General features: G+C 34.9%; 1 protein-coding gene across 5 annotated transcripts in view; it reads left to right on the forward strand.

Moving 5' to 3' along the window:
* The window catches only part of Dhc64C (dynein heavy chain, cytoplasmic), a 43259-nt gene that overhangs the window by 19139 nt on the left and 4262 nt on the right, over positions 1 to 19858 (forward strand). For 2 of the 5 annotated variants that reach the window (XM_085185074.1, XM_085185076.1), the window contains 44 exons: positions 299 to 494; positions 870 to 958; positions 1819 to 1866; positions 2666 to 2775; positions 2862 to 2987; positions 3106 to 3283; positions 3667 to 3776; positions 3864 to 3981; positions 4105 to 4262; positions 4625 to 4751; positions 4842 to 4931; positions 5197 to 5356; positions 5617 to 5804; positions 6200 to 6326; positions 6721 to 6869; positions 7142 to 7335; positions 7684 to 7829; positions 7915 to 8030; positions 8258 to 8449; positions 8587 to 8748; positions 8996 to 9105; positions 9404 to 9557; positions 9722 to 9930; positions 10368 to 10527; positions 10620 to 10721; positions 10800 to 10899; positions 12033 to 12231; positions 13313 to 13430; positions 13513 to 13728; positions 14032 to 14187; positions 14371 to 14544; positions 14815 to 14979; positions 15126 to 15262; positions 15540 to 15700; positions 16041 to 16183; positions 16267 to 16335; positions 16417 to 16590; positions 16976 to 17196; positions 17680 to 17848; positions 18063 to 18237; positions 18528 to 18645; positions 18869 to 19082; positions 19444 to 19516; positions 19732 to 19853. In XM_085185074.1, the coding sequence (XP_085041200.1) occupies positions 299 to 494; positions 870 to 958; positions 1819 to 1866; positions 2666 to 2775; positions 2862 to 2987; positions 3106 to 3283; positions 3667 to 3776; positions 3864 to 3981; positions 4105 to 4262; positions 4625 to 4751; positions 4842 to 4931; positions 5197 to 5356; positions 5617 to 5804; positions 6200 to 6326; positions 6721 to 6869; positions 7142 to 7335; positions 7684 to 7829; positions 7915 to 8030; positions 8258 to 8449; positions 8587 to 8748; positions 8996 to 9105; positions 9404 to 9557; positions 9722 to 9930; positions 10368 to 10527; positions 10620 to 10721; positions 10800 to 10899; positions 12033 to 12231; positions 13313 to 13430; positions 13513 to 13728; positions 14032 to 14187; positions 14371 to 14544; positions 14815 to 14979; positions 15126 to 15262; positions 15540 to 15700; positions 16041 to 16183; positions 16267 to 16335; positions 16417 to 16590; positions 16976 to 17196; positions 17680 to 17848; positions 18063 to 18237; positions 18528 to 18645; positions 18869 to 19082; positions 19444 to 19516; positions 19732 to 19853 (6423 nt within the window). Of the gene's footprint in view, positions 1 to 298; positions 495 to 869; positions 959 to 1818; positions 1867 to 2665; positions 2776 to 2861; positions 2988 to 3105; positions 3284 to 3666; positions 3777 to 3863; positions 3982 to 4104; positions 4263 to 4624; positions 4752 to 4841; positions 4932 to 5196; positions 5357 to 5616; positions 5805 to 6199; positions 6327 to 6720; positions 6870 to 7141; positions 7336 to 7683; positions 7830 to 7914; positions 8031 to 8257; positions 8450 to 8586; positions 8749 to 8995; positions 9106 to 9403; positions 9558 to 9721; positions 9931 to 10367; positions 10528 to 10619; positions 10722 to 10799; positions 10900 to 11235; positions 11432 to 12032; positions 12232 to 13312; positions 13431 to 13512; positions 13729 to 14031; positions 14188 to 14370; positions 14545 to 14814; positions 14980 to 15125; positions 15263 to 15539; positions 15701 to 16040; positions 16184 to 16266; positions 16336 to 16416; positions 16591 to 16975; positions 17197 to 17679; positions 17849 to 18062; positions 18238 to 18527; positions 18646 to 18868; positions 19083 to 19443; positions 19517 to 19731; positions 19854 to 19858 lie in introns of all 5 variants that reach the window. The other 3 variants (XM_085185077.1, XM_085185078.1, XM_085185075.1) reach the window with 2 other exon arrangements.

The following is a 19858-nucleotide window of genomic DNA, read 5'->3' on the forward strand; positions in this document are numbered from 1 at the left end:
ATAATTAAATTCATTAAATTTTTTATCTACTATTTAGAATAGGTGTATTAACATAAAGTTCTTGAAAGATTCTTGTACCACACTACTGCAAGTTGCTACTTATAATACTTATATTGGTATTATTTAGAAGTAAATAGTTCCAAGAAAAAAAACGTTTTCGAAGATTATCCGTACCCGATAAGACCACTACCACACTAGAGCTGCCTATTTCCTATAAGAAACAAACAAAAAACGCAAGGTCATCATGTAATACAGAAATAAATCTAAAAATATATTGTAACAATAATTTTGTTTATAGGAAAATCTAATAGAACGTGGTACAGAAGTGCCAGATGAAGCTTCAATAGCAGAATCCCTTCCAGAGCAAGATATCCTCATTCAGTCTGTCTGTGAAACAATGGTGCCTAAACTGGTAGCTGAAGACATACCTCTGCTATTCTCCTTATTGAATGATGTATTCCCGAACGTGGGATATACGAGAGCTGAAATGACTGGTAATTTTTTTTTATATCAAAACTTCGAATATTTTTTTATACGAGTTTTTTATATATCTCGTATATATTACAATTCCATTTCAAATGTGAGCGAGTTGTTTAAACATAATTAGCATTAAGGTCTTTTTTTTAGCTGTATGCTGTATCCCGTACCATAGCAGGGTAGCCAATAAGACACTTCCGTGACACAAAGCGTGGACGCTTTGTCTTTGCGTGTGACCTGATCGAGGAAAAATATTTAATATATATTTTCCTCGAATGGGAATCGAACCCACTACTTGTCACCTTTACAGTCGCACGCTTGTGCCCCTCCGCAAGATTTAATATTTATTTATTATTAACATAAACACGTTATAAGAATACATATTTTTCAAGGTCTTAAGAATGAGATTCGTGCTGTTTGCGCTGAAGAATTTTTGGTTTGCGGCGAAGGAGACGAACAAGGCAATACATGGATGGAAAAGGTATGGTTGCGTAAAATATATTTACTGTTACTTAGATATTTTCAATGACAATTAACAAAACATTTAACATATATTATTATTTAAATTGGTATAAGGATGTTTATATTGTACACTTAATACCGAAAACTATTATTCATTTCATAATATTTTTTTGTCATACAATTTCAGACATTTAAAGCTAAGCACAGTTATTATTATTTTATCATACTTAATCAAACATATTATGTTATTAATGTACATTGATATAATTCATAGTTTTAAATCCATTCTTAATGATATTTAATATATAATTGGTGATGGAATCATAAAATATAGCATATTTATTCTAACAACAGTTATTAACAAACGTAACAGGTACAAAGTAAAGGAGGAATAACTATTACGTATTAATATTTGCTTTATTATTGTTACGATCATTTTAAATTTACATTGGTCTATGTTTTATACTCATAAATGAATAAAAATTTTAAATTCTTACTTATGATAACATTTTGATTTTCTAATTTTATAAAATTCAGTTCCATTCTAAATAGTTACAATAGTGTTTTTTTTTATTTATGAATGCTAAATGAACTACTTTTAAAATTATTTTCTCTAGATATTTTAGATTTTTATGTAGAATGATGAACATAAAAATATTAAAAGTATAAATGTTATTTTTATATTAATAAAGCATAAAAATTGCATGAAAAATAATAATAATATCAAAAAGTTATCATAGTAGTTAGTCAGTCAATCAGTAAAAAAAAAACACAAATAACAAAAAAAAGAGCAATAAAACATAGTAAATGCATGATACGGTGTAAGAGGAATGTGAGTGAATGCATATGGTTTCCATGCTAACCCGTAACGGCTCGTAGAGGCGCAGCGCTGCCTCGCGCGCTCAGCACAGCACGTGGATAGAGAAGGTGAGTCCGGTGGCTGTATTGTGAAACTTGCCTGTGTGTGCTTGTCTTTTATCTCTTTTATACTTAACCTTTATCTCTTTATATGGACTTCAAAATCGGTTTTACGGCGATTACACCACGCTACTTCTAGTGCACTAAGTAGGTCGCTATGAATAGGATGCTCCAGTTTATTAAGTTCAAAAGTTAGGATCCTATATTCTTACGTGCATTTACATTAATCTTCATCTAGTGTCCTACATTATGTAGTGTACTTGAAGTAGAGTGATGAAATCGCCGCTCTATACTGTCTTCGTTTAATATAAAGACAATTAATGTAATCGATTTTATTTTAACAGTATATACATTTTTGTTGTTATTACGTATCAATAAAAAAATCTTAGAATAATTGTATTCGTATGTAAATCCTACAATTGGTCATTGTTCTAAAATATTTTATCTTATTTATGCAGTAGTCATTCATCACATTTTTGGTGCCAATTTAATTAATTTAAACATACATATTATACTTCTTATTATATTGCACCATTGCAAAACTAAGTTTTCGTTGCACTTCGTACTATCCATCGCACATAAATTTGACATCATTTCTTGTTTAAAATTAAAAATGACAAGCTTCTAAATACTATGATCAAGCCCTGAGTAGAATAAGTTATATATTTCACTTTTTATTAGTACTAACTTCTGTTACATCTACATTTGTACAAGTAGTAATCAGAATTGTGCTAACATTTATAAGTTATATAGGTTTTTTTCCCTTAAACTTACATATTTTTCTATAATACTTTACTATAATGTTCAGGTCCTGCAACTGTACCAGATTTGCAAATTGAATCATGGATTAATGATGGTTGGTCCTTCTGGAAGTGGTAAATCTACTGCTTGGCGAGTACTTCTTAAGGCTCTAGAACGGTAATAAGATTATTTATTGGCTATTTATATTATAATAAGCTATTATATTTAATATTTGAAATTTCTTCATTTTGCAATTATTCTAGATTCGAAGGTATTGAGGGCGTAGCACACGTTATCGACCCAAAAGCTATGTCTAAAGAGACGCTCTATGGTGTGTTAGATCCCAATACTCGTGAATGGACCGATGGATTGTTCACGCATATTCTTAGGTAAGGTAATAGTTATTAAGAATAACATTAATCTTTCGTTAATTCATTAATAGCTGATTTTTTAAAAAATATTTTTCTATATAATACATACATTTTCCTTATTATGTTATGATATTAGAAAAATAATCGACAACGTCCGAGGCGAAATCAACAAGCGTCAGTGGATCATATTCGACGGCGATGTGGACCCTGAGTGGGTTGAGAACCTCAACTCCGTGCTGGACGACAACAAGCTGCTCACGCTGCCTAACGGCGAGCGCCTGTCCTTGCCGCCCAACGTGCGCGTTATGTTTGAGGTACACTTTGCTTATAATACTAATTGCTACATACTATATGTTATATATTCCTCTCCATTCCCCATGAATCGCCCAATTTAAGAACATTGTGCGTTATATAACGCATTTCAACGGCAAAAACCTAAAATATATAGCTTTTACACGTCATACGCTGTGCTTACGCCACGAAGAGCTGAGTTGCCACAGCAAAGCAATGAAGTTACAGTCACACCTTGCGCACTTGCGCCTCATACGTATAGATAAAAACTGCAAATCTCATTTCTTTTTAGAATTGTGCTATTCTGATGATTATAGGCGAAATTTAATTACCCCAGTCCAGTCTATCTCACAAAATAAAATATTAACAAGTACCAAATTTTATATAATCCGTTTATAACTTACAGGTGCAAGATTTAAAATATGCCACATTAGCTACAGTATCTAGATGCGGTATGGTGTGGTTCTCACAAGATGTGCTCACCACTGAGATGATCTTCGAAAATTACTTACTTAGGTACAGTTACTATAGTTTGTCTTATGTAGCTTTTTTTTTTAGTAAAATCAATTCATGTTAATATTGTTTTTACTTGTTTGACTTTAGATTGAGAAACATTCCTTTGGAAGATGGAGAAGAAGATTCATTCAGTATCGTCATGGCCGCTCCAAGCTCTGGTGGAGATCAAAATGTCGCTGAAACTATACTATCGCCAGCTTTACAGGTATTTCTATTTATTGTCGAAATCAAAAACTTTGAATTTAGTACTGTCAGTACTAGTATTATCTGTTTACTCTTTATTTTTCATAAGTAAAGAATGATATATATTTCATATGTGCTTTTTCAGACTCAACGTGATGTGGCAGCTATCCTACAACCATTATTCTACGGAGATGGTTTAGTGGTAAAGTGTCTTGAACGTGCCGTTTCTCTTGACCATATCATGGACTTCACTCGACATAGAGCTTTGTCATCTTTGCACTCTATGCTCAACCGTGGAGTGAGGTAGATTATTTTTTTTAATATATTTTATTATATAATTTGTTATATTATAGCAATAGATAAACAATGAGGCTGCCATGACGCAGTGGCACAACATATGACAGACGCGTTGGTTTTGGAATAGATTTTCACTCGGGGGTTGACGCTCTAGTACAAAGACAAAGTGAGACGTTAAATTCCACCATTTAATCAACAAGGTCTCAGAAAATGGAGGGAAAGTGGGAAACTCTGTCTTAAAACTAGGTTTACTTTGCCGATTTTTTACGTGCGATACTAAAAAGAACGATATGAAGCTAAAATAACAAGAATTTATTTTACTGTTTAGTCTTTTTCCATTATTTATTATATTTTGAACATTTTTTTAGGAATATCCTAGGTTATAACCGTCAACACCCTGACTTCCCCATCACAAATGAACAACTTGAAGCATATGTACCAAAGTGGCTGGTTTATTCCTTACTGTGGTCGTTTGCTGGTGACGCCAAATTGAAAGTAAGTTGTTTCTGGTGAATGCTAATAAATTTTATTAAACGATAATTTAAAGATTTTTTTATTTAATTTAACATATGACTTGTTTTATAGGACCGCAACGAATTGGGTGACTTTATTCGCTCGGCTAGTACCATGCAACTACCCAATTGTGGTGCCAACCAACACATTATTGACTTTGAGGTTCGTTTTTTTTTTTAATAAATAAATTAACTTTAATAAAAGTATAAAATGCTTTTTAAATATTCAATAATATATGCATTAAATCTATTTTTTTTTATATTTTTACACATAGTTAGAAATTTGTTATACTTATAGATTTGTATCTTGTATATATACTTGTGTATACTGTTGTAATAAGTAAGGCTACTTGACTCTTAACATCAGTGTATTGGTGCCATTCATTTTTTTTAATGGATTATTTTCAAACTTTTTTCATAAAATAAAGGTATCAATAACTGGAGAATGGGTGCCCTGGTCAGCAAAAGTACCACAAATCGAAGTGGAAACCCACAAAGTGGCCGCGCCAGACGTCGTCGTACCCACTCTGGATACAGTACGCCACGAGGCCTTGTTGTACACTTGGTTGGCTGAACATAAACCTTTAGGTATTATGTGTTGAATATATGTTATATCGTATCTCTAAATACGTATTCTATAAACGTATCTCTATATACGAGTAAATTAAATTAGTCATTGACATCAACATATATGACTGTCAGTGTCAGTCAATCCTATTTATTAAATGAATAATCATTTAGTTCAAGCGGGTGAAGCCGCTGGTAGGCCGCTAGTGATAGATAAATCTATGAAACTTTTATTAATAATGTATTATAATTGTATTTATCTCACTCAATGTATTTTATAGTACTCTGCGGTCCACCTGGATCTGGTAAAACGATGACACTGTTCTCTGCATTACGAGCCTTACCTGACATGGAAGTAGTTGGTTTGAACTTCTCTTCCGCCACCACGCCGGAACTACTGTTAAAGACATTTGACCACTATTGTGAATATCGTAAGACACCCAATGGAGTCGTTTTAGCGCCTGTTCAGGTAAATGTTATCTAGCTTAAATGATTAAAAATATCCACACACGGTCCCTAGGTAAAGTATTGAAAGTGAAAAATTATAAACTTCTTTAATTGCTATTTTGAACTACTAACAACTCGATTACATACGCGTTTAAAAAAAATGCATAAATGGCTTTTTGAAATTTTGGAAAAAAATTTTAAAACTTCAATTATTAGTTAGTAAAAGCAATAAAAAAATCACTTTCATTATTTTGCGTAGAGACCATCGATTATATTTAATTCATTATTATGCTGTGTAAAAAGTACATTTTATGTGACCGACGAACAGACATGAATTATCTCATTGATAATTAGGTAATTTGCATTTAGAAAGTAAAATCGCAAACATATTGTAATTCTTTGTTCTTATTGCTGTAGCTTGGTAAATGGCTCGTGCTGTTCTGTGACGAGATCAACTTACCGGACATGGACCAATACGGCACGCAACGTGTCATATCTTTCCTCAGACAACTGCTGGAGCACAAGGGCTTTTATAGGGCAACAGGTATATAATGTACTATAATATATTTAAAATTGTTACATATGAAGTTTTAATCATCATTTTATTAGTTTTCTTAATTTCGATTCTGAATGTCGCTTACATTAATTATTACATAAATTAAAAAACATGCATTTTACGATGCGCCCGCTGACTTTTTAATTTTTATTAAATTAACTTAGCTTATACTAGAGTATAAGTTAAGTTACTTTAATAAAGGTTCAGAAACTAATGCGGTAAAATCATAAATGAGAAGGAAACTGAACAAACTGAACAAAACAATGCAAATAAAATATTATTTATACCTATACTTGATCTTGTTTAATATTTTAATACAACAATAAGCATTGGTTATGTATTTCAAACAATAACAACGAAACAATATTTCTTATTATTGTAGATCACTCATGGGTACACCTTGAGCGCATTCAATTCGTGGGTGCCTGCAACCCGCCAACCGACCCTGGCCGTAAACCGCTCTCGCACAGACTTCTGAGACATGTACCCGTCATATATGTCGACTATCCTGGTGAGACTTCGCTTGAACAGGTAAGGTTTATTTTGTCTTATTATAACAATAGAATTTCAATTATAGTTCATGCTATTTTCATATATCATAGGTATTTATATTTCTAGGGTTTTTTTGACATACATATTTTGTGTTTATTTCGTTACGTTATAAATATTTTGCACATATTAAGTGTCAATAATCTAAAATTTATTAAACTTACTTTAGTTTATAGAAAACAAGTATTTATTTTTTAACGATCACATTAACATAATATCACAAAGTTACTACAACAAAAAAATATTATAAACAGATCTACGGTACGTTCACACGTGCTATGCTGCGTATGCAACCAGCTCTGCGTGGTTACGCGGAACCTTTGACCCAGGCCATGGTTAAACTATACTTGGCGTCGCAAGAACGTTTCACGCAAGACATGCAGCCTCACTACGTGTACTCGCCCAGAGAGATGACGAGATGGGTCCGAGGAATTTGCGAAGCTATTAGGTTTGTGGATGATACATTTTTGAGCTGTTTTGTTCGCGTTTATAAACTTACTCCCAATTTTGTAGTAACGAAACTCAATACTGTACATTTTATTGTTTCCAGAGTGAGATAATGAAAATAATTGATTCCTTCAACTCGAACCCACATCCTTCATGTTTATATTCAGACGGTGTGTCACTACTGCTACTATTTCAATTTTTTTATTATATAATAATTTTACGAAATCTTTTTCCAGTTCGTATGTTTTTCAATTTATCTAGCATCTCCCTATTTTATTTCTAAGTGTTTTTAAAATTAAAAGTAGTAAAAATAAATTTGTTTATTAATTATTAATAAACCATCATTTAGGCCACTTGACAACCTGAGTGTGGAAGGCCTGGTGAGACTCTGGGCTCATGAAGCTTTACGCTTGTTCCAAGATCGTCTTGTAGAAGATGTTGAGAGACAATGGACAGATGAGAATATAGACAATGTGGCATTAAGATTCTTCCCAGGTAAAGAAATACTAAGATTAATATGCATTTTATTACGAATTTATTTCTATCTGTATTTAATTTTGCGAAATAATTTTATTTTTAGGTATTAACAGAGAACAAGCATTGGCTCGGCCAATTCTGTACAGTAACTGGTTAAGTAAAGACTATGTGCCAGTTCAGAGAGATCAACTGCGTGAATATGTCAAAGCTAGGCTAAAGGCAAGATTCATAATTTCAAATCTTTTTCATCTATCTTAAGTCTTACCTATATTAAAATTACCGACTAATTACTTTCCTAATATATTATTTTTTCTGTATTATATTATTATAATCTATTTCCTTATGCTCTTTTTAAACTGTGAACTAGTAAAACTATAATTTTTTACTGCAAAACATTTTATAATTCAAAATGTTTTTTCTAAGTGTTATGTTTTTTTCTATCTTAGGTATTCTACGAAGAAGAGTTAGACGTGCCACTGGTACTTTTCGACGAGGTTTTGGAACACGTTCTTCGTATCGACCGTATCTTCCGCCAACCACAAGGGCATCTGTTACTCATTGGAGTATCTGGTGCTGGTAAAACCACACTAAGTAGATTCGTGGCCTGGATGAATGGATTAAGCATTTTCCAAATAAAAGTATGTTTTTATTATGTATTGTACTATTGTATTGTATATGTTTTATGATTTTAAAGATATGACTAAGAATTCAACTTATGAAATATAACATATTTTTTATTTAAGGATTACTATTAATTTTAATTAATTATTAATAGGTTCATAACAAGTATACGGGCGCAGATTTCGACGAAGATTTGCGTTCAGTGCTCCGTAGAGCCGGATGCCGCGACGAGAAGGTTGCCTTCATTTTGGACGAGTCCAATGTACTTGACAGTGGCTTCCTTGAACGTATGAACACGTTGCTGGCTAACGGAGAGGTAAATTTACATAATGTTACCAGTTTTACTTATATATTTTACTAGTTGCTGTTCATTTCCACTGACTTTATGATCCTTGTCATACTATTTGTACCAAAGTAGGCAAAAAGAAACGGTGTCAAGACACTCCTGTCTTGACACTACGTTTGTACCTGCTGCTTTCCACCTAAATTCACGCTCAACAACTTTTCTTAATTTAGCTATGTTATAGATTATGTCAAACAATAAAACATTTTTAAACATATAGGTGCCTGGATTATTCGAAGGCGATGAATTCGCAGCTCTCATGACACAATGTAAAGAAGGTGCACAAAGAGAAGGATTGATGTTGGACTCCAATGATGAATTATATAAATGGCAAGTTTTTTTATATATTTAACTTAGACCGATTCAGGTTTCATTAAATGGGTCTTTAACTGCAGCATTTTTAACTTTCGATAAATACACAATAGTTCTAACACGAGGAAAATGGATGAATGATAACATGTATGTCATAGAGTCGACACAGTCGACATGATTAGTGTGCACAAACGGCACAGTCGGAAACTCACTCGGAAGCGAACCCGTACTACTGATTCGTATCAATAAATAAAGTCTTTTCAGTCATTATTGTCTAACGTATACTTGTATTTTCAACACATATCATTCTATACAGGTTCACCGGACAGGTAATGCGCAACTTGCACGTCGTGTTTACAATGAACCCGTCGTCCGAGGGCCTGAAGGACCGCGCCGCGACGTCGCCCGCTCTGTTCAACCGATGCGTGCTCAACTGGTTTGGAGATTGGAGCGATGGTGCTTTGTACCAGGTAATATTATGTTAGCTTAGTATGTGATTATGTATTAGAATGTTCTATAGTTAGATTTTTGATAAATTTTCATATAGAATACCGCACTTTCTCCTGATACTAGAACGAGTTAATGAAAACATTAAATATTAAATTACCTAACCAACTAAAACCACATTATACAGGTCGGCAAAGAGTTCACAACGCGCATGGACCTGGACTGGGCGGAGTACACGCCTCCAGACCAGTTCCCGGCGGCGTGCGGAGAGGTGGGCGCGCGGCCCAGCCACCGCGCCGCTGTCGTCAACGCCTGCGTCTACGTGCATCAGACGCTGCACCGCGCGAACGCGAGACTCGCCAAGCGCGCTAACCGCACTATGGCTATTACGCCCAGGTTAGTTTTCACCTTTTGCCTGATACATGTAAATGTTGGTGGTTTTTTATGTTAATTAATTATGTTATCCCGATAATTTGAGGTCTTTGTTTTGTTTGTTGTCTAAGAAATAATTTGATTGTATGCGTTTGTAAGCAATGAGTAATGAAAATATTACATTGTATTATATTGTATTACTGAAATTTAATATAGTATACATAAACGTTGTCCCATTAAATTGTATGAGATAGTTTTAGATTCTATCGAATCATACATATCATTTTGCTGGCCCTGAGAAGAAAATATGCATTGAATTCCGCCGTCTCGGCCGAAAAGTTGACAATGGAATATTTTCTTTATGCTAGCTTGCTTACACGGCTTTATGCGAAATATAACGTAAAGCTGACAAAAAATCTGAAATTAAAAAATACATACTGATAATATACAATCATTTACAGACACTACTTAGACTTTATCCAACAAATGGTGAAATTATACGCAGAGAAACGCGCTGATTTGGAGGAACAACAACTGCATTTAAATGTTGGTCTTGGAAAAATCGCTGAAACTGTGGAGCAAGTTGAGGAAATGCAAAAGAGTCTCGCTGTGAAGTCACAGGTAAAGAATGTTAAAGAAACTATTATACGACCAATATAAAGGAAATATGTAGGGTAAAATTTTGAAACTTATATTATTTGATAATGTGACAGGAACTCCAAGCTAAAAATGAAGCTGCCAATGCTAAACTAAGACAAATGGTGAAAGACCAACAAGAAGCTGAGAAAAAGAAAGTTGAAAGTCAAGAGATTCAGGTTTGAATATTAGCCTATAAACTTTTCAGGATATTAAAATTGCAATATCTAATATCTTTTTTAAACATTAACATTCAGGTTGCTCTTGAGAAACAAACGAAGGAAATTGAAGCTAAACGAAAAGATGTAATGGCTGACTTAGCTCAAGTCGAGCCAGCTGTCATAGAGGCGCAAAACGGTTTGATTTATTTTTTATTTGCTTTCCCTTTGTTATCTAACACACTATATTGCCAAGCTTGAATAGAATTGTCAATCACATAAATGATTTTGCTTAAATTACTTAGTTTCGAAGTTCGAATTGTACAATAAATATTTTTTAAATATAAAATAATTTAAATAAATTAAACTCATAAAATTAATAATATAAAAGTAAAATTTTGGTGGACCGAAAAAAATATATATGTGGTTGCACAATAGCGTAATTGAAGAGTATGTGTGACGATGTACAAAAACGATGCATCCATAGTAGATGCGTAGGCTGTCATAAATATAAAGTGTTGCGTACGGTGTAAAGCGGTGCGCTCCATCAAGAAGCAGCAGCTGGTGGAGGTGCGCTCGATGGCCAACCCGCCCTCCGTAGTCAAGATGGCGCTCGAATCCATCTGCACCTTGCTCGGCGAGAAGGGCGACACCTGGAAGGGCATACGCTCCGTTGTCATGAAGGACAACTTCATATCCACTATCGTTAACTTCGAGACTGACTACATCACGTTAGTGCCCTTACGATTACATCGAACGGAGATCGCACGTCCCTTTTATGCTCAAACTCAATTTTAACTGCTTGTTAGTATTTCTTAACATAATTTGTTATTCTTGATTTTTGCAAATTACGACGTGCCATCTCCTTATGTGATACCTAAAATTTAGAGATGAAAAGCTAAATTCAATAGTCTCATGATACCTCACGAATGTTACAGTAGATAGCAAGCGTATGTACCCTTCTCAGTCCGACATTTATTGGCAAAAACATTTTAGTGTATTTAGTGCATCGAACAATGTTATATGATTGTACTCGTATTCCTTCGTAACACATTTCAAATAAGCATCGTACATTTGTACTTGAATGTAAGTTATATATCCTTATCGGAATGAAAGTTTTTATATTAGATAATATTGTAAATACGCTAAGCTTGCTCGCATATGTGACTGTGATCGATGTGATCTAACGCAAGGACACTACGGACGTCACGGCACCATTAACCCGCGATGTGACTAACCCGCGTCGGTCCGTCGCATGTCGCGCTCGCTAAACGCCTTTTGTTTCTCTCTTTTTGTACTCTCGCTCTCGCTTGGCCGGCGACTACGCAACAGCCGTCAAATCCATTAAGAAGCAGCACCTGGTGGAGGTGCGCTCGATGGGCAACCCGCCGGCCATCGTCAAGGTGGCTCTGGAGTCCATCTGCCTGCTGCTCGGCGAGAACGCCACCGACTGGAAGGCCATCCGCGCCGTCATCATGCGCGAGAACTTCATCAACAGCATCGTCTCCAACTTTTCCACGGAGGACATCACGTGAGCACACCTGCTTGCTCTCCCCCGCCCCTCTGACCCTTCCCCTCCCACGACAGTCCACACTGCCCCTCTCGATTGACGACTTGATACTACTACTGATTGTGGTGAAGGTGCTAAAGTAATATCGCTCATTACTTCTGTTGTTAAATTTATACTAAATGCTAAAATTTTTGAATCTTAATAGTCTGTTCAAAAGTAATGAAAGATATTTAAAATGATAATTTGGTGTGACGAGGCGTAATTATTTGTTGCTTTGGGCTTGCTTTGCATGGTGAATGTCTGCATTTCTCCCGTTTCCACTGGACAACTGCTCGAGTTTCCAACTATGTCGGTAGAAGGACGAATTAATATTCTTTCCATATATAACGTACAATGTGTAGGGTAGTAAAAAATTATTAAAAACGATACACCACTTAGTAGCAATAGTAAAATTTACAATACATAATATTGTAAAAAACCATTTAGTGTTTTCTATGTTTGTTCCGCACTTTTATTTGCACGTTTTTAAAGTAGATTGGTGACAGCAATTTTATGAATATAATTAAAATTAAAACTTTAACTTTTAAATACTTAGTAGTCGAATTATTTTTTCAAAATTATATCTTTGCCAGATACAATAAAATTTTTAAAATTTATAAAATATGGCAAAAATAATACATTTTTGATGCCTAATTATTTCAGATATTCCGGTATGGACCACACATACCGTCAAATTGCATGAATGTATTTGCCAATAATGTCCGTAAGTCCAAAAAGCTGTTGAAAGTCACTAGCAGCAGTGAATCGACTTGCTTTGTTTGAGTCATTTTTTTTTCTCTTTTTTGTTTGCTATCTATATTTTTTTTATTACCAGAGAGGCATTTGGTTTTTTTTCTATTTTTATTTGCTATGTTGTCCGATGTCCATTTCATGTCATGTAGTCAAAATTATAAAATTAAATTATTGGTTAAAGGATTATTGAATACAATGCATGAGACAAATAAGAATCTTTTCAAAATTTTTAATGGTTTATTGGTATCATTTAAAGTCACATTGTAAGTTGTTTTATGACGTTAAACCTAATCACTTTTGTATGTGTCAGTGACGATGTCCGCGAGAAGATGAAAACACGTTACCTCAGCAATCCGGATTATAACTTCGAAAAAGTAAACAGAGCCAGTATGGCCTGTGGACCTATGGTCAAATGGGCTATAGCTCAGGTAACTATAAGACGATCTCAAATATATAACAACCTCAAAATGATCTACTATTATGCAACAAAAATGTATAACTATTTCGCAGATTGAATATGCGGACATGTTGAAACGAGTTGAGCCACTGCGTAACGAGCTTCAGGCTCTAGAAGACCAGGCACAAAGCAATGTGACCGCTGGAAATGAAGTGCGCGACTTGATTGCCCAATTAGAGAAATCCATCGCTTCCTATAAGGAAGAATACGCACAACTTATTAGTCAAGCGCAAGCTATTAAAACTGATCTAGAAAATGTGCAAGCTAAGGTTTGTAAAATTTAGTCCATATGTATCATTAATATAATAATATTTTTTTAGCTTCACAGCGTCCTGTATCCCGTACATAGCAGGGTGGGCGGGGGAAACTTATAGTAAGACATTTTACTGTCCCACTTCCCCACCGAATTCTTGGGGAAATCATAATTTTAAATATTTCATTTCCTCTAGTGGGAATCGAATTCACAATCTGTCGTTTACAGTCGCACGTTTGTGCCCCTGCTTCACGATGGCCTCCTATAATTTTATTATAACAAAAAATAATTAATAAACTTAAAATATTTTTATTTCTAGGTGGACAGATCAATAGCATTATTGAAGAGTCTTGTTATTGAACGCGAACGTTGGGAGGCTAGTTCGGAAACGTTCCGATCACAAATGAGCACCATTATTGGAGATGTTTTGCTTTCAGCCGCCTTTATTGCTTATGGAGGATACTTTGACCAACATGTAAGTTCCAAATATTTTACTGCTTCTAGCTTAGAATTAAATTATCATAAATTATTATATCTCCTGCAAAATAATGCATTTAAAGAATTGTGAAATAGCAAGTGAATCTAATTAATGTATGAATACTAATGTAAAAATACTAATATAAGTGATGTCTTGTCATATAAAAATTTCTATTTCCAGTACCGTCAAAACCTATTCTCAACGTGGACAAGCCACCTGGCGGCCGCCAACATCAAGTTCCGCGCGGACATAGCGCGCACGGAGTACCTCAGCAACCCCGACGAGCGGCTGCGCTGGCAGGCCAACGCGTTGCCCACAGACGAACTTTGTGTGGAGAATGCTATTATGCTGAAGGTATACTGTGTTTTTCATTTCATGTTCGTATAGTACGATTAACTTGTCGTCGCCGCCCTGAAGTAAGGTTTTCTGAATTTTTGTATATTGTTCACTCCGGTCCTAATTTCAACATGGAAAAGACATGTAGCGGCTATACATATAGCCGAGAGACAAGCAAACGGTCAACTTATGATTTTTAACTGAAAAATACTATACGTGACGTTTTCCTTAAACATGTTTATTAAAATATATTTTTACATAACTATAAATGATTTATTTGTTTTGTAGCGCTTCAATCGGTATCCACTTATCATCGACCCGTCGGGACAAGCTACTGAATTTATTATGCGTGAATTCAAAGAACGGAAAATTACAAAGACTTCCTTCCTCGATGATTCGTTCAGAAAGAATTTAGAATCTGCTCTGCGTTTCGGTAACCCACTACTCGTGCAGGTTAGTCTTGATATACTATGACTAATAATTATATACCTGTACTGTGACTAATAATTATAAAAAGATTTATCTTTATAAATCAAAACAAGAAAGCAAGATTTATGTAGGCTATTATTTGTTTAACTCATGTTTTATAATATTTTCAGGATGTAGAAAACTACGACCCCATTTTGAACCCGGTCCTGAACCGAGAACTGCGTCGTACTGGCGGCAGAGTGCTCATTACACTCGGTGATCAGGACATTGATTTGAGCCCCTCGTTCGTCATCTTTTTGAGCACAAGGTACATGGAATATAACAAAAGAAATTATACCGTAAATAGCAGTGTAGGCAGAGGGAACCTAGTGTTGAGACGCACAACTCAATGCCACGCTTTGCCTCGTTACCAGAGGGAGGAAATGAAATTATTAAATATTTCATTTCCGCGCATGGGAGTCGAACCCACAACCTGTCACGTTGACGTTCGCAAGCTTATGCCCCTGCTCCATAGCTGAAGCGCCTCTTAGAAACATTCTAAAATATATTTATCACATTCACAATACAAATACTATGTTCAAAAGGGATCCGACAGTGGAGTTCCCACCTGACATGTGTTCTCGCGTGACGTTCGTGAACTTCACCGTGACGCGGTCGTCGCTGCAATCGCAGTGCCTGCACCGCGTGCTCAAGGCGGAGAGGCCTGATATTGATACTAAGCGGTCCGATTTGCTTAAATTACAAGGTAAGATATTTACATAATCATTGTTAATTTCAATATTTCGCATGGGTAGTAACGGGTTGGTGAAGCATCCGCACAATTTTCAAAATGTCGCCTCCTTTTACCAGGGCAAGGAAATGAAAACAATTCAATGGAATCAAACTTACAACCGTCGCTTTTACATCAATTTACGCTGTGCCACTGCGCCACGACGCGACGTTTTAAATATATATTTTTTCATAGATAAAAATAATTTATTTGTGTTATGGACGATTTAAAGCAACTATTATTATGCATATACCTATTCATAGTAAATTAAAAAGCTGATAAAAGATATTGTAAATTATTTATTTTTATATTTTAGGTGAATTCCACTTACGTCTGCGGCAGTTAGAAAAATCATTACTCCAAGCCCTCAATGACGCCAAAGGCAAAATCTTAGATGACGATTCTGTTATTGCAACTCTTGAGACTCTTAAGAAAGAAGCTGATGATATTGGACAAAAGGTAAAATTATATATTTTATTAAATTAATATAAGCATACATACAAATAATTATTTATTTATACTGATCTGTTGCTTATTACCAGGTCGAAGAAACTGACAAAGTTATTGCCGAAATTGAAACAGTTAGTCAACAATATTTACCCTTATCTCAAGTAAGTTCAATAATATATATTTTTTTGTTTATTCTATTTTTCCCGTTGACTGATGTATATATATATTTTTTTATTTTTTAGGCATGCAGCAGTATATACTTCACGATGGAAGCCCTTCATCAAGTCCACTTCCTGTACCAGTACTCTCTTAAGATGTTCTTGGATATATTCAGCACTGTGTTAGTGTGCCCAGGGCTCAATGGAGTCACGGATTATACAGCTAGATTGAAAACTATTACGGAAGAACTATTTACAGTAAGTTTTATTTCGCATCTATATTTATTTTTGATTCAACTTATAAACAGTAATTTTAATTTTGATTTTTGTATTTTTAATGTTATGTGTTAATATATATTGTTGTATATAAAGTGCTCTGAAAATAAAACTCCTTATTTCCTCAGCTTATAAACTGAACTATCATATTACATTATAATATCCAGTATCTATATCCTATATTTACATTTAACAAAATAATAATAGCTCTCATTTTAGAAATTTATTTGATTGTGTCATATAGAGGTCTGCCACAAATCTCTCAAAAAATGGGCGCGTGGAAAACGGAGTGTCCTAACACTAGCGGGAGCCCTCTGTCTACTCTGCTGTAGGCCGGATACAGCTGAACATTTTTTTTGTATTCCAGGCAGTATACGAACGAGTAGCACGCGGTATGCTCCACACAGACCGACTCACGTTCGCCCTACTACTATGCCGTATACAACTAAAGGGAATAGGTGCAGATGACACTCTAGACCAGCAATTTGGTGTGTTCCTACGTGGGCGAGAGGGCTTTGTGGCTAATACACCGCCATTAGAGTCGTTAACACAGCACCAACACGATGCCGCTGCTAGGCTTAGTTCTAGGTATATTTTATTATTTGAAAATACAATACAATAATCGTTGTTTATGTATGTACGTAGCAATTTTAAATATAAAAATTCATCAGTAAATCATTTTTCTGATCCTTTGTGAATTGATAGGTTCTGTTAAATCAATTGCCATATGATATATTGTGCACTGTACAGGAAACGCATTATATGCTATGCTATTTCTAAGAAAACCTAGCCCGTCGACAAAATACGACAGCCTTTGACTTTAATTTTCTATGCGGAATCTGTCATGTGCAATAAATTATATTCATTTTCTCGCTTTGATAATAAAAGATGATTTGTCTTGTTAGTGCCAGGATTGTGTTGACAGCCACTTAACACGCATTTGTCGAAAATTGTGTAGATAATACCTTTGTGTATACTGCGTGAAGCTAAAAAAGAACAAACATAAATAAAATAATAATTAATAAAACCTGATATTTGAATCATAACATTAACCTAACTAATACCCAACAGGCTAGTCGCGTTCCGCCGCCTGCTGGACAAGGCGCGCGAGCTGCCCGAGCTGGCGGCGTGGCTGGCACAGGCGGCGCCCGAGCAGTGCGTGCCCACGCTGTGGGACGGCGAGGCGGCCGCGCCCCCGCAGCCGCACACGCTTGCCATGTACCGCCTGTTGCTCATACAGGTATGTAGTAGTCTCTGTAAAAGGAAGATTTATTGAATTATTGAATTATTACATGCTAATAATTTAAGAAAACGTAAACAATGATAATAAATAGTAAAAGGCGGTACTAATCACGGTTTAACATTAATTATAAGATTATTATGAATTAAAACAATAATATTTTATACATTTCAGTGTATCTACTACAGAATTTAAGTATTTTTATATCTTCTAGGCGTTCCGACCTGATCGTGTGATAGCAGCGGCAACACAATTAGTTGCTTCAGTGCTGGGACCCAGCTTTATGGCTAAGGCGGAAACTGAATTAGAATTGTCTAGTATTACAGAGAATCAACTGAATGCTACCACTCCAGCTCTACTGTGTTCCGTACCTGGATATGATGCTAGCGGTATATTATTTACTTATTATTATTATTAAATATAGGACCCGCGATAATCTGGACCTTACCTAAACCGTCGCACCTTCTACTGCCTACCTTCTACTTGATCTAAAATGTTTGATATAAATTGTTGGATTCTATAATCCTTGTAAAACGTTTGTTAGTCCACTATATATATAAAAGAAAAATGTTTTAATTATAAACTAGTCATAAATTTAATAAGTGAATATGATATATTATGAATATGATATAATATTCATTTAAGAATATTTTTTTTATTCCGCATTAATATGTTTTAGGTCGCGTGGACGACATGGCAACTGAGCTTAACAAGCCCCTTTCAAGCATCGCCATAGGTTCTGCCGAAGGTTTCAACCAGGCCGAACGTGCTATTAACACTGCTTGTAAGACGGGAAGGTTTGTATATTTTAATAAAAATAAAATAAAAACAGTTGTTACTCTAAATATTCTGTTTCTATGATTTGAATGACTGAACTCAAATTTTATATGACCTACGTGAGCGTGGAAATCGAAAAATATACATAATCATTTTCGCCTTGTGAAGATCGAACGAACAACCACTGAAGTAAGACACTTCTCTTATTACTATTTATAACTAAATCTAAATATCAATTTTCAGATGGGTAATGCTAAAGAACGTACACTTGGCGCCAGTATGGCTGGTGCAATTGGAAAAGAAGCTGCACTCACTACAACCTCACCCGGCCTTCAGGCTGTTCTTAACTACGGAGATCAGTCCGAAGCTCCCTGTTAACTTGTTGCGAGCCGGACGAGTTGTGGTGTTTGAACCGCCACCTGGTATTCGGGCTAATCTGCTTAGGACGTTTGCTACTGTATGTTTATATTGATTATAATATCTTTAAGCTTTTCTCAATATTTCCTTTACCAAATTAAAAAAACGGGGGTCTACAGTTTACACACCAGAGATATTGATGAAATTAATTATTATTTGAGTATCATGACACATTTAGGCTTCTAAGTATGTGTGCTAAATTATGTAACTATATTTTTGTCCACGAATTTCGCAAGTAAAAGCATGGTCGCATTGGTTCGCATGATCTTTATTGGTTTATGGGAGTATGTGCTACTTAGAGTCTTTAAAGTTCATCAATAACGGTTCACTAGTTTTTGAAATATGGATATATGACCACTTCAACACATTTAATGTTTATTTAAATATTTTTTAAAATATAGGTGCCTGCAGCCCGAATGATGAAACAGCCTTCTGAACGTGCCAGATTGTACTTCTTATTGGCTTGGTTCCACGGTCAGCAAATAATTTATAATAAAATATTTTTAATTACCTAAATAATATTTGTTTATTTATATGTTCTTTATTGCATAAAACATATATATATTATTTTGTCATCTGCTTTTTGAGGTACTACTGGATAATTTAAGATAATTTTTATTTTATTGCATAATAAATAAAAAAAAATTAAGGCCTAAACTAATACTGATATATTTATTCAAATTGACCAGGTATAGTGCAAGAGCGTCTCCGATACGTGCCCCTCGGCTGGGCTAAGTACTACGAGTTCAACGAGTCTGACCTACGTGTTGCCTGCGATACACTCGATACTTGGATTGATACCACTGCTATGGTAAA

Source organism: Heliconius melpomene, chromosome 4, assembly GCF_056956725.1.
Source record: "Heliconius melpomene rosina isolate 202511_hmr_F chromosome 4, ASM5695672v1, whole genome shotgun sequence".
NCBI classification, from domain to species: domain Eukaryota; kingdom Metazoa; phylum Arthropoda; class Insecta; order Lepidoptera; family Nymphalidae; genus Heliconius; species Heliconius melpomene.